The 14858-nt window shown below is 40.9% G+C and overlaps 1 protein-coding gene and 1 long non-coding RNA gene across 6 annotated transcripts in view; one reads left to right on the top strand and one right to left on the bottom strand.

Annotated features, from left to right (window-relative positions):
- Window positions 1-8589, bottom strand: part of C7H10orf88 (chromosome 7 C10orf88 homolog) — a 19707-nt gene extending 11118 nt beyond the window's left edge. For all 5 annotated transcript variants that reach the window (XM_073240173.1, XM_073240172.1, XM_073240171.1 and 2 more), the window contains exons 1-5: window positions 8229-8589; window positions 7297-7500; window positions 6438-6510; window positions 4244-4450; window positions 1911-2365 (exon numbers count right to left, since the gene is read on the bottom strand). In XM_073240173.1, the coding sequence (XP_073096274.1) occupies window positions 1911-2365; window positions 4244-4450; window positions 6438-6510; window positions 7297-7500; window positions 8229-8392 (1103 nt within the window). In that variant the 5' untranslated portion in view covers window positions 8393-8589. The remainder of the gene's footprint in view (window positions 1-1910; window positions 2366-4243; window positions 4451-6437; window positions 6511-7296; window positions 7501-8228) is intronic.
- On the top strand, window positions 8580-14858 carry LOC140850330 (uncharacterized). Its single transcript, XR_012132979.1, has 2 exons — window positions 8580-10458; window positions 12833-14858. It is a non-coding gene; the product is annotated as an uncharacterized lncRNA (long non-coding RNA).

The raw sequence follows: 14858 nt of genomic DNA, 5'->3' as shown, positions 1-14858 counted from the left end.
TCCATTTTGAGTCAATTTTTATATAAGGTAAGAGGATTAGGTCACTTCAGGCCCTTTGGATATCCGGTTGCTCTAGCACCATGTGGTCCACTGGACTGTCACTGCACCGCAGAAGCCAGTCGGGCATATTTCTGTGGGTCTATTTCTGGCCCTTTAGTAGGTGCCACTGACCTGTGTGTCTGCACCTCTGCCAGTACTGCATGGCTCTGGATATTCCCACTATATACGGCTCGACAGTGGGAAGAGTCATTCCTCCCACTTTACTCTTCTTTTTCGAAGTTGTTTTAGCTATTCTACCTCTTCTGCCTTTTCATATAGTTTTAAAATAATTTTTTTGAGGTTTGGAAAAAAATTGTGGTGGGGTTTTAATATGCACTATGTTAAGCTTGCATACCAATGGTGAGAACTGTCAACTTCAGCATGTGAGAAAATGAATCTGTAATTAAAAAGTTTTCCACCCTAAAAAGATAAAAAGTTCACAAGAAAGAAATATCCAGGCCAAGTTGGTTTCATTGGAGAATTCTACCAAACATTTTAAGAAAATAAATTACCAATTTTGCACATTTCTTCTAAAATATAGAACTCATTGTCCAAGACCAGTATTAGCTTGATATAAAACCAGACAATCTCTGGTTTTATACAGAGCAATCTCTCTTATGAGTTAGATGTAAGAACACTCAACAGAATAGTAGAAGTCAAATCCAGCAATGTATAAAGAAGAATTATACCCCACAACCACGTGGGATTTATTATAGGTATGTAAGGCTGGTTCAGCTTTTGATACTAATTCACTGTATCAACAGATTATAGAGAAAATTCATATAATCATATAAACTGACACCCAAAAAATATCTGACAAAACCCAACACCCATTTATGATAAACTCAGATAACTAAGAATTAAGGAACACTGCTTCACAGTCCCTAAGCAATCTGACTTCTTTTCTCCTTTTACCGTCTTTGTATGTTTGTTTAATTATGCCTGGGGATTTTTATTTGTAAATGGGAGGATCTGAGAGGAATAGGGACACTCCATTTCAGCTGGACCCAGAAGCAGTTTTTAAATCTGTTTATTTTTGCCATATCACATACCAACCAGTTAACAGTGATGTAGATTATCAACAGCTGAAGACTATGGTTATGTCTCCATAACCTTACCAAATAAAAATTATCTTTTTTTCTAATAATTTATTAAAATTCCTCAAATTTTAATGTAATTGGAGGTCTTAAGAAAATTTCAACCAATATAACTACCTTATTTTACAAGTGAAAAAAACTAAGCCAAAAGATGTCAAGAGCAAATCATTAATCAAGGACTATGACTGGAGTCCTGAATTCCAGTACAGTGCAATATTTTGACACATTACATCTACATAAAGGATGAGGAACATACTAAATACTTAGCTACCCTTCAATCAAACAAGGACAGCAAAAAACATTGGAAAAAAAAAACAAGCAAAAAAAAAAGATCAGGTGATAAGTACACTAAAAATAATTATGACCTTAAAAATGTTTTGATGACCCCAGAATTAGCCTAGGTCAAACATGCTTTACAAAGAAGATAATTATGGCTCATTTAGTATAATCAGGCAAAGAAGTGTACATATTATGGTTCCCACAGCTCCTCTACATTCATCTAAATAACTTGCTAGTCTGACCCTTACCTGATGCTGTGCCCTTTCCATAAGATGCCTGAGAGGTGTTCAACACCTTTAGTCTTAGGCACATCCTTCAAAGCAATCCATTCTACTCTACAGAATATTTCCTAGAAGTATGTTAACGGTAAGATGTAAAAGCTTCTAAAATTATCTCTGAAAACATTTTCAGGTAGTAGTTATTGAAACAAACCTTTTATCCTCCAGCTGATTCTCCCTATCTACCATCTAAAACACATTTGCTATAAATACTTACACAATGCCAATAATGCCTTCACTGGGCTTGGTGACGTTTTCTGGCCACGGGATGTTACGTCCCACACGGAGATGGTTAACTTGACTACACAAGTTCTGGAGAAAAGGCAGCAACTCAGAGGTAGGTATACTTGAGCTGTCACTTGCTTTCTTTTGTAAGAAAGAAGGTACTGCATTTTTAAGATCATTTTCAAGAAAAGAATGGTTTTGTGGCATTATTTTATACTCTTCGAGGTTTGTAATATTTCCTTCACCGTGTGGTTGTGTACTTTTCTCAATGTAAGCTTTTAAGTCTCCAGTCACATCTGCAGACGTCAATCCAGTTCTAAAAGGAAAAGGTGTGGAGGATGACTTGTCAAAGACTCCTGAAGGAGATGATGACTGTAGCCCAATCATGTGCTTGTATCCAGCAGGGTCCAAACCTGACTGAAGCTGCTCTCCAACGGGAATACAATTCTAATAAGCAAGGTAAATAAATAAGTGTTACTATTGATATTAATAATAATGGCAGCTAACTTCTGGGGTAATTACATTGAGTCAGGCAATGGGCATCCTTTCATTTGATCCTCAAAACATCCACATGAAGTAAGCCGCAATCACTATCCCAGGACTGAGGTGAGGAAACCCAGGCTAAAGGTAACTTGGCCGTGGGAACACAACTCACAAACGGCAGAACCGGGACATGAGCCCAGGCCACCTAACTCCAGAGTCAGGGCTTTGATTATTTCACTGCAGTTTTTCCTAAAACTGTGCGGTCACATGTTGCCTTGCAAGCCACATCAATTCCCTTTTAAAAACAAGCAGAAGAATATGTATGAAATAATTTATATATACTTATTGCTTAGGTTCCATGTCATATATTCCATGGAAAACAATTACAGAGCAGCCTAAAAGAACATGAAAGCATTTACATAGAATTGTGTCTTTACACTTACATATGAATATGTATATGTGGGTACACATAATTTCATATATGAGCATAGACCCCCAGATATCTCAAAAAATCAAGTGTTTATCTCTGAACATCTTGTAGGATTTCTGAAAGGACTATCTTCATCTTCTTTCATTTTAAAAAATTAAAGAAATATCACCTAGCAAAAGCAAGAAAAAAGATGTATTTATTTCAAAGGTAAAGGAAACAGTGCAAATCTTGAATAACTGAATATATTTCTTTAAGAAAACGGGGCACATCCTTTCATGCAGGTAACATTAAATGACAACTACATGCTAAACACTTTGGTATAGAACTCCTATTCAGTTATTCTAAATTGCCAAAGCAAAAACAAATCAAAGCCAGCAAATCTGACTTCAAATACAAAGAAATAAGAAAGAACTTTAATAAAGAAAGAACTTTAAGAAAGAAGTTTAATTAATAAAGTAATCCCAAGGCCCAGGTGAAACAGGGAGGGACCTAGAACTTCTAATGCAGCACCCCAGGTGCTTACTTTCCCCATTTAGTAATTTTATTAAAAATTAAAAAATCAATTTTTAATTAATCTATGGGGGTTCCAAACAGGGTATGTGGTTACACCACTTCCCCGGAAGGAATAGTTCTCATCAGGAAATATCCTTGCTTTATACTTAGCAAAGAGTCACATAGCTGGCAGGACATTTTCCAGGCAGACATTCCACAGATCCCAGTTTGTTGACAATAAACAATCCCAAAGAACCAGGTATATCCTGTAAGAATCATTCCATAAATACAGCCTCCCAACTTGGAAGAAGCCTTTTACTGTGTTTAAAGTAAGATTTAACTGAATCACTCTTTTTCCTCCCCAGGCTGCTCCCCAAACGTCCCTTATCTAATGACAGCATATGTGCGGGGAATGCAGGTTACAACATGTGTTGGGTCGGAGGACATGTATGTGCTTCCATATGCATAGAAAACTCTAGAAGGATACACACCAAGCTGGAGAATTGGATGAGAGCTGGGAAGGCACTTGTACAATTTACTTAACGCACTTGCCTAGTCCCATCCTTCTCCATTAAAGGCCTAGATAACTGAGGCTATAAAGATCCCGAAAGACAGGCTATAGACTAATTGATCTTTGAACCTTCTAAAGTGCTCAAAACAGTGCCTTATTCCCTGAGAAGGTGCTTAATAAATACTTGAATGAATGAGTGAGTGAATTTATGGAACATTATGAAGATCTATAACAAAAATATTTTGTAGAGGGAAGGCCTGCAAAATTCTATTTTTGTAAAAGTAAGTGAAGATAACAGTCAAATCAATAATAAAGTTCAAAGAAAAATTTAAGTCATTACATGTCCTTTTAAAAAGACATCATTTTGAAATTTTTAATGGTATCTATAAAGAAATCCATTTCTACTTACCTGCTGCTGAAATCTAACCATATTCATCAACTGCTGAGCTCCAGGTGATAACCTTGACCCCACGGACTCCATGATGGTTTGGACCTTCTCAAGGTCTATCCTTGATCCTAGAGCAGGAGAGCATGTTGAAGAATTTGTCGAAACTGGCCTCATGTGGATCACAACTTTACTGATGAACACGCACTGCTTTTCACCAAAGGAAAGCAACTATTAAAAAACAAAAAAAGTCCCAGATAATAATAGTATTAAACAATAATCACTATTTAAGGTCACTTGTTTTGTATAAACTAGCAATAGTAAAGTACTCAGAAAAGCAAATATAAACTTTAAGTACATTTTCATTTAAGTTTGCCCTAAAACTGTAAGAGTCGGCACTTTCAATTTATTATTAGGTTCAGAACTTAAGAGGCTCAGAACTGTTTACATAAAAGAATGTCATTTCAAACTGAAAAAATAGAGAATATAAAAAAGGACTAAAATATGGTCTCATTTACTTAAGGAAGAAAAATAAATACACCAATGTGAGAAATTAACATACCACAGTAGTTACAACACTATTCAATACAAAATAAGGCTGATGAGAAGCCCCGCAAGGAATTTACTGATATACTAAATCTAAGTCAGTCTTTTAGAATTTAGAATTATAAGGGAAAGTCAAGATGCTCTAACATAACCTGCTGTTTCACACATAAAAAAGATAATGTCAGGGGTGATTCTGTAACTTGTCAAAGGAAAACCCAATAAGCAGAAGTCAAGCCTGGAACTTTGCTCTTCTGGCTTCTAAAGCAGTCTCCTGTCCAGTGCTTACACTGCCTCATCTTGTCCATGTTTCTGAACTAAAAGATATTCCATGTGTGATACGGACAACAGAGTAGCAAAATAGAAAGGGAACAGGGTTTGGGATCAGACAGGCCTGAGTTCAACGAAGACTCTGCTACTCAGAGCCTTGTGACCCAGGCAAATGCCAAACCTTAAGTCAGGAGTGAAGTGAGAGAAGGTAATAACAGTGATTTAATATGGTTGTTATGAGGATTATGTGTTAAAATTTGCAGTACAGACCACTGAGTAAGTGCTCAAAAATATGCATCAGTAACTACTATTTTTAACTTAGGTATACTACCTCCCAGAGGAAGCCTTCATACAAACCCTACGGTTTCCCTAAATGAAACGACTCCTTGCACTCCCATGTACTTCCACAGAACAGTTACAAAAACATTCACCTTCACAGACCCACACAAACCCATATATCATACAGAAACACAGGTGAACCAGACCTACCATCTACAAACTCAGTGTGGCACCAAAGACATGACAGCCACCAACAGTTAAGGAGACATCGCATTACATTTACACCCCTACATCCCAACCTCCAGATTAACCCTTCTGCCTTTTGGTTCCCAAGACTGTCTCACTATTGAAAGTAGTGCATATTTTGCTCACTGAATCCACTTATTATTTGTCTCATCCACTATAATATTAGCAATGTGAGGGCTTCATTCTATTTTATTACTGCTACTTCCTAAATGTATCAATAGGCACTTGAATATTTTTGAATGAATGAATCACTTTATATAAATGACTTCAGAAGCTATTAGTGTGTGCTACTTAAAACATCATCTTGGAATACTCAGTTCTGTGACCTTCTATAAGCAATAATCATAGAATCTTAGACAGAAAAATAATCGAAGGATTTATTTTCTTTAGCCCCTAGTATTACCCATGAGGCAAGTCCATGCAGTAAGAAACTTTCCCAAGGCTATTCTGCTAGTCAGACACAGAGTTCATTTAACAGGGCTTATGATTTCTCGCTTAGTACCCTTTCCTAGACTCTGTCATCATTAGTTCACTCTAACAATTATTTTTCATGGTGAAGACACAGGTCCAAATCCCTTTAATGTTGTGGTGCCCTTGTCTGAAACTCAATCTTACTGTATTCTTTCTCAATATTTTGAAACCAGAATGGCTTGTGGTTTTCTTGGCATATAGAATTTACATAAAGTTTTCAAAGATGACTGTTGATAATTTTTTAGAAAAGAATTTATTTCTAGATGTTTACTAAATATTTCTGAACTAAAGCCAGGAATTAAGTTGGACTAACTACATTACCAAACCAAGCAAGAGTAAGTATACACAGTACAAAAACAAATGAAGTTTTCAAATTATAGTTTGAAGTTATAATTTAGTGATAACTTACCTTTATTTTGCAAGTATGTGTGGAAGACTCCAGTTTTAGATATTTTTTGTATAAAATAATCTTTTCATGTTCACTAAAAATAAAAAAGAATTTTTAACTTTCAGACATTATCACTTCTACCTAGTTACCTCTAAAAATAAAGGTTTCCAGGACAATACGTAGAACCTGAGATTCAGTTCTCTTGAAGAAGCATAAAGAATGTTGCCTTCCGACTAAATTACTAGCTAGAGAGACTATACCTGCACTCACTAGCTATATAAGATAAATAAGATAATAAATGTATAACCATTTAGCAGAGAATCTTTTAAAGCTCAATAAATATACCTATTATCACCAACAGGCAGGGTATATAAAAGAGCTCATATTTTGAGTTATATTAAACAAAGATTAGGGTACAATCTTTGTAAGGATGCATGAAAAAAGGATAGTAATAGGTTAGCTATGCTGGAATTACACAGTCTTGGGCTTGTGCACTATTTTTAGTGGGCTTCCTAGAAAATGTGTTCAAGTTCCATACTGACTGACAAATTAATTTTTAGAAAACAGATCTGTTAAGTTAAAGGAGACAAGAAACACCCATCACACCTTCATTCTAATCAAACTCCTCCACTAGCTATGACCTTCTCCCAACTCATGCCTCTTCTGTTAGCTCTCAGGTTTCATCCACCTTTATTAAAAACTAGGCTGATCTAGACTATCTCTAAGATCCCTAAAGGTCTAAACTTCCATGCCAGCTGGAATATTTTCATCTCCTCCTCCCTAATGTGTGACACCAATATCAGAGAATCAGTATTACAAAAGCTGAGGAAAATAGCAACACTACTTCAGAAGGACACTTCTGTGTTAACAAGTTACAAACCTGTTATCCAGAACATTACAAATATTCTTGCCTCTACTGGTTCCACAGTACTCCTCTCCTAAGTAGACTTCCATATTTCTTGCTGAACTTAAAATGCCAATAGAAACGATGCCTTCACCTCCATTAGGGGCACATCTCAGGTAAAGAAAGCAGGGGTTTTCATCCTGGTTGGTCAGGCTCCTTTTCAAAACCACCAGATCCTGCCTGAGAAGAAAGTTAAGAATATTATATAGTTCTCTGAACTGTTAAAAACCCACTTATTAGGCCACAGGGATTGACGTTTTCTCTAATTTTTTACATTTGCATTTTAAGTCCAAGCACCTTGCCACGCACGCAGCGGATGCTCAATACATAATTTATGAAGAAATGGTGCCTTAGACATCAGAGCTTGCCACTCCATTTTTGTCCTTGACTTCTACATTCTAAGCGACTCCCTGTAATTGCTTTTCCAGTTAATTAAGTTTACTAGACAACAAGTGCGAACAAAAGAATAAGTCAGAAGTCGGAGGGAGAACGGAATAAAGGACAAACCGTCCCTTTTTCCAAGTTAAGCTGATGGAGATTCGCGACAGATTTTTTAACGCCTACTCTGAGCGACAAGAGGGTTTCGTCTGTTTCGGGCAGAGGCTGATTCTGATGCTGACAGGAGCCCCCCGAGCCGACTCGGAGGAGAAGAGGGCGGGTGTGGGGGAAAGGCGCTGTGGCGGCCACCCGGACGGCCCACCTGCGCCCGACGCTCCCGCACCGGGAGTGGCCGCCGCTTTCCGGCGGCCCCGCCCCCTCGCTCGGCGCGCAGACCTGCCAGCAGCTACGCTACCTGATCCGCGATCCCGGGCCCAGAGCCCCTCCCCGCACGGCCCCCGCCTCCCCTCCAGCCTCGGCCGGGAGCCAGGCGGTCACAGAGCAGCAACCAGTCCCCGCACCGCGCGCACCCCGGGGCAGGCGGCGCCAGCAGCTCCTCCCAGTCCAAGTCTCCGGCGCCGACACCAGACCCGGCGACGTGGAGGCTCTGGGCCAGCGCTCCGCATGCGGCATCCCAGGAAGAGCCCAGCATCAGGCCGCGAGCCAGACCCCCGTCCTCGGGCCGGGTCTCCATTCTGCCGCCTCCAGCCCAGGCCAGCCCAGGAACCTCTCTCCCAGTGCTTGAGTTTCCGCCAGAGCAGAGGGAAGGTGAGGAAGCAGAGCGACTTCCGGCTCGTCTGGCTTCAAACCCAAGACGCGCCGCTCCTCTCTCCTGCGGAGGGAGAACCAGCCACCGGAGACACGCATGCGCATCCCCCCCGGCTCCAGCAACGGGCTTCACGATCGGCCCGGGAGGGCTCTGGGGGGAGCATGCGCACTGAGGGTACCTCGTCCGAGCGAGGAAGCCTTGCGCAGGCGCGGTGCGGTGCAGTGCCCGCGGGATCTTGGGCGGTTTTAGACGTTGGCCCCTGAGAAATAGCAGGTGCTGTAGACGATGGTTTCGGGGTGGCCGGGGAGCTTTAGCCCAATGAGAGTCCGTCGTCAGGTAGGTGTTGTGTGGTCGCTCCACGCGACGTTACGGCCCTCCTGCCGGCAGCCGCGAGCGGGCAGCGGCCGGGCGCGGAGAGCAGGCCTCCGCACAGGTTCTCCCCTCGGACGGCGTTAGGAGGGTGCCGGCGGCGGGCCTTCCCAGTTGGACGTTTTTGCGGTGTCACCGAGGTGAGGAAGCTTGGGGAGCAGCGGCCTCCGCGACGTGTCGTTATCGGCTGCTGCTGGGCCCACGCGACGGGGACCGACGAGGACGCGCTACCCGGGGCCTCAGGCCGCAGGCCCGCGACGCCGGGGGTGGAAGATGGAGAAGACCGGGAGACAGACGGGCACCCGCATCGCGGCCTGCATGGTCGGCCTGGCACGAGCGAGCGGAAGAGGGAACTTGGGTCTTTGGTGAATAGTTTGAAGTGGGACTTAACCTTTGAGACTGGGGTCCGGAAGAGTGGAGTGCATCGAGCTTTATAGCCCACCCACTGGATAGGAAAGTAAATCTTTTTCATGAAGAGGCTTGTTCAGATGAGTTTTCCATCTTTGGAAAGAAAAAGTTATAGACAAGTGGAGCATCATAGTTTAAAAGTCCTCAATATGTAAAGGGCCTAATTTGCAGAGATTTTTTTGTAGTCCATACTCATTCTAGGTTGTCTGTGTCTATTTTTGTTAGGGAGCGGTTGTTCATTTTCCTCGGTTCTTGTCCCCACCACAACAAAGAATCGAAGGGCAGAGACAGTAGTGAAGCAGAGTAAAAGTTTTGTTTGAAGTTATGCACGTAGAAAGTGCCGCTGACCTCAGGGAGGAAGACTGAAAGGTTGAAACGTTTTATTTGAAGTTGTTGGGAGCAATTCGGTTCGGAGATGCTGGGAAGTCAGAGTACAAGGTGAGGAAGGAATTCAATAAAGTCAGAGTGTCAGGAAATGACAGCACTGATAGAGGTCATTGAACTGCTACTCAGCATGGGGCACATCTGCTAACTCCTTAAGCCAGTGTCACCTGGCATCCAGTGTCTGGATCTGCACGGCGTGGGAAATGAGTCCCTACCAGCCCAGGATTTGGGGGAGCTGCAGAGCACTGGTTGAAATGAGATTATGTTCTGCAAACTTCCTAGAAGCAGGCTACTAAAGAGCATAGCAATATAGCTGCAGTTCCCTCTGGGTCACTCAGGCGACGGTAATTTGCAAGCCCAGATCTGAGCTCTCAGCAGCCCCTCCTTACTTTGTTGAAATAGGACAGAGAGAGTGGAGATTTGAATTTAAATCCGGAGGATTAGAATGAAATAGCAAAGTAACAAAGACATGACGGGAAAAGCGCAGAGACAAAACGTTATAAATTGAGCAGTGAGAAGTTTCTTTTAAGGCAAAAAGGTGCGCACTCGGAGAGAGGGAAATGTGGACACCCTCAGAAGAGGCGCACTGAAAGGTTGGGCGTTCCCCCTTTTAAGGATTTTTTTCAGGAGTGTGACAAAGGGCTAGGGGGTGTAGACTTGTTAAGTGATCTCAAAATGTTTCTCTGTTGAGAGACATTAAGTCTCTTCTGTTACCAGTCCTCTAGGTAATTGCAAAATTAACACAAGAAATTTGCCGATACGGTTTCTCCGCAGGATAGCAGCTTACCTCTGGGAACATATCAATCAAGGTTGCTTGCCCTGTCCGCAAGGTGGGCTGATTTATTGTATGTTTGCTAAAGAATATGTTAAGAATCTTAACTTCCTGGGTTTAAAAATGCAATCTTAGCTTTAAGATGGGATCTTTCCTGTTTTTATATGCTGTTTATCTCTGCGCTTGTTTGGAAAATTAATCACGATGCTTGCCTCCTAACCAGGTTGCAAATTACGGGATTAGGGGCTGGAGAAGGAAAAAACAGTAGAAAGATTACGTTAAAGAATAAACTGGGCATTTTAGTAGACTAAAGGATATCTTACAGTGGCATGATCTAATTGACACAATGAAAACATGGGCTTTTCTTTATCTGGGGAATATTCAAACATTCCAAGCCAAGTTGCCCCTGGCCTTTGGAGCTTTAACTGATTAACTCATTGACGTCTAAGAGTTTTCTTGCTATCTAGTTTTAACTGATTAACTCTTTGAGTCCCTTTTAGTGGGCTTTACTGGCCTTAATTCTCTCTCCACCCTGCTCATATCTATTGTTTAACATTTCTGTCCAGTATGTCCTGCTTCTCATGGTCATAAATTACCTTTCATTCATGCTAACTTTGGATAGTCCCTAAGAAAGTAGGCTTGTTTCAGAAACACCAATCTGTAATTTAAGGAGCGAGGTCAGTATTATCAACTGGATTTTTACTTCCTTAAATAAGGCTGAATGACCAACAATCAAAAAAACAAAAACTCCTATGGTCCCCCCTTTCTCTCATTCCCATACATTGACTACCTCAACAAGTCTTAGTTTTCTTAAAGGAAACCTTTTCTGTCTGTCTTCATCTCTCCTTCTTCTTTTTCAAGCCCTAGCTTTTACCTGAACAATTCCAGGAGTTTCTTGTATTAGCCTTCAATCTCATAACCTCCATTCCATCTGCGCTACCCTCTGATCCTTCTGGTGCTCAATGCACCGGAGTCACCATCACTTCACTGCTTAGCGTGTGTGGGTAAAATTGCAACATTTCCAGAATCTCCCAGCTGGCCTTAGCGCATCTCCATATCAATAGGTGTTTCCAAGGGGGTGGAGAGAAGTAGTCTGTCTCCATATCAATGGGTAATTACAAGGGGAGTCAGGGCATTTCTGGACTGGAGAGGTTGGGTGGGATCCCTTTTTGCAGCTGGGTCACAAGAGACATGGACGAGAAGTGGATGACTGCTTATAAGCAGTAAATGGGTTTCTCCCACTTTATTTCTCCCTTTGACTGATTTCAGTTTCAGAGGTATTTTGCCCTTGGCTGGGAAAATATTTTCTGCCCAGAGTTACAGTGTGGCATACAAAGCCTTTTGCACTCTGATTCCTGCCTGTCTCTCCATCTTTGCACATGCTTTTCCCTCTACCGGAATGCCCATTCTTTTGGATAGTAAGACAACCCCTGTTTATCTTTCAAAACCAAGTAAATCCTCACCCTGCTGTAGAATTTAAACTAATTCCTCTGTACTGCACAGCACTTTTAGGTATGCCAAAGAAAAACCTGAGCTGGATGGTAAAAAAAGCTATAGAAAACTGTTGCAGGAGGTGGAAGACGTCATTGCAAAACTAGGCTCAATTCTGAATTTATCATGGACAAGCAGGAATTTATAACCAAGGCACAGGGTAGGGAGTCAGTGGATAGGAAATTACTGAGGAATCAAAGAATCAAGGGAGTTCTGGCTGTAGGGCCTAACAGAATTTTTGCTGGTGAATGGCCATGAGGAACAGACATCACCTGAGGGATGATGGAGGATGGAGAACCTGATTAGATATCAAGAGTGATGAGATTTTCAGATTTGGAGGGTGGAGGACTCTTGTTAAATTAGCAGGGTTCTTGCATACACTACGTTTTACAGGGAAGTACACAGATGAGCCTAGCAAGTCCAGGAGGCTGAGTAAGTTTGATCAAGCATTGAATCTTTTCCAGGTGCTAGAATTCTCATGCTACTTCAGACTTTATCAACTTACATTGTGTTCCATCTTAGGCTTTTTTTTTTCTTCAAAGTTGGAGGTTGGTTCAGAGCTGACCTCAACCTTAATATGATAGATTACTTTTGTCAAGAATTACAACTGATTTTTTTGCCCTATTTTTCCCCTTGAGATAATCATAAAATATAGGAAACTTCCCACCAATATTACTAGGATAAACTCTGCAATTTTTGGCTCACCTATTTTCAGAGTTAATTATAGCTTATTAATATGTATGAGCTCAATATGTTCTTTAGGAACATATTTCTGATCTGCTTTCAGAGTATGAGTCAATGCACACTTGAAAGTCTGTTTTAGAAAAAAGTTACTTAGGGTATTAATTTTCTTGGGCCTATTGATATAGTAATACAACAATTTAGATGTTGACAGTCTGAAATTTAAGTAGAGTGAGTTCTTAACTATGCTTTTTACCCAGGAGTATACTTCCCAGCAAGGTGGTTGTAGGAACTTCCCTCCCAGGTGATACCACTTGATTGTACCTCCTCTCTTCCCATCCTTTTCCTTCTGTTCCTTGCAGGCCCCATCTTAGCTTCTTCTCACCCTGCCTTAGTACTGGGCCTGCAATTAAGGAAGGAGTGGGAGAGGAGTAACCTCCCTACTCTTTTCCCACAACTTCATTTATAGGGGCTTCCAACCCCCACCTCTTTTGTGACCCTGTCCTGATGAGCAGCACTGTTGGATTTGCACAGTTTTCAGTACAGCCTGGCTTTAACCTTTGAGGAAAGGTTGGGCTTCTAGATCTGTAGCTGAATGTGTGGCCACATCCATGATCATCACCTATGTGACACCTTCTTATCCCAAAGCTGTTTTGTGCAGGAAAGAGTTAATTCGGGAAAATGTAAGGTGTTCAAAACTTACACATTTCAAACAAAGACCTGGCTCTTGTCTAGCTCCTGGAAATGTCCTCTAAGCCATTAGAATATCCTGCTTAAAAAGACTGTCTTTATAACTAGGAGCTGTGGCCCACCAGCCAGGCTATGCTAACAGGTGAGAGGACACATTCTGTTCATTTGACCTCTGAAAGAGCCGAAGACTGAGTAACGTTAGCACATGGTGTTCCCTGCCTCCGTGACTGACCCCAATGAAAACCTTGGACACCAAGACTCAGATGAACTTCCCTTACTGGCAAAACCCTGCACATGTCACAGGTCATTGCTGAGAGAATTAAGTGCTATCCTCAAAACTCGATTGGGAGAAGACAACAGGAAGCTTGCACCTGGTCTCCTGCATTCTGCCTTTGCCTTACTGATTTTATTCTAAAGCCTTTCATCTTTATGAATCTGTTAAAAAGCACACACCAAGTTAGACTATGTCATAACACCAAGTCATAGCCATTTAGACTCGTAATCCATGAGTATAACTTTTTTGAGATTTGAGTCCTATCAAATCATTGAACCCGAGGAAGGTTTTAGGGACACTACCCTAGCTGTGGTCATCAGTATACGTCAAATATTAGGCATTCTTCTGTTAAAAACAGCAGTCAGTTCTAAATGGGGAGAGTAATAGAGTTGTGTTTAGGGGATATTGTGTTTGGCTTTTAAAAAGAACTCCACATAATGGTTACATGCTTTCCTTGCTTCCCTACCTCTGTCCAACATCACTACCCTAGAGTCTTAGTAAATAGAATAAAAAATAAAATTTTTTAGGGGAAAAGATTTCTTTAAAAATACAAATACTGATGTTAAGGGTGAGGTGGGTGGGAATCACATCATCATGTCTTGTTGCTAATTGTGTGTACCTTACAACAGATTCTTAAAACACTTTGGCTTCAGGACTCCTTTACACCCTTAAATTATTTTAAGCTGCAAAGAGCTTCTGTTTATATGGGTTTTATCTTCCTAATTGAAAAAAATTAACGTTCTTCTGTTCGGATCTTTAATAATGTACATTAATGCCAATGAATCCCATAAAAAGAGTGTATTGAAAAGATAACCAGCATTAATAACATGGTACCTTTGGAAAAATCCAATCCAGCTTCAGACTATCTGGTTTATAATGAATTTTCATAATGGACCCATTTCATGCAATTGTTTTATCCTGCATTCTTGGGAACTCAGCAGTGACTTAGTTTACCTAAAGTTTTAAGGTCTAGGTGAATCATCTCTTCTTTTGGTAAATTAATAATAAAGAAAAGTAACACCCAAGCCGGATCAGCTGAGTGTGTTTTGTTATTTTTTGTTATGTTCTTAGAACTTGCATGTTCAAGAGTAACCCATCCAAAGTTGTACATAATATACTCACAAAACATTTTGAATATTACATGATTCCTACAAAAATTACTCACCTTTATGCAAAATTATAGAATTTTGAAATATGTTTATTAACATCCCTCCAGAGATATGTTGTACTATTATTGGATTGCAGGCTAAGGGGGTCTGTTGAATCCTTTCAGTTTTACCTTTGTTGGCTGTGCTTATATATAAAACATAATGTGAACAACA

The sequence above is a fragment of the Manis javanica genome, chromosome 7 (genome assembly GCF_040802235.1).
Source record: "Manis javanica isolate MJ-LG chromosome 7, MJ_LKY, whole genome shotgun sequence".
Classification (NCBI taxonomy): domain Eukaryota; kingdom Metazoa; phylum Chordata; class Mammalia; order Pholidota; family Manidae; genus Manis; species Manis javanica.
Note: the sequence above shows the minus strand (reverse complement) of the source record. Positions and strands in the feature narration are given on the sequence as shown.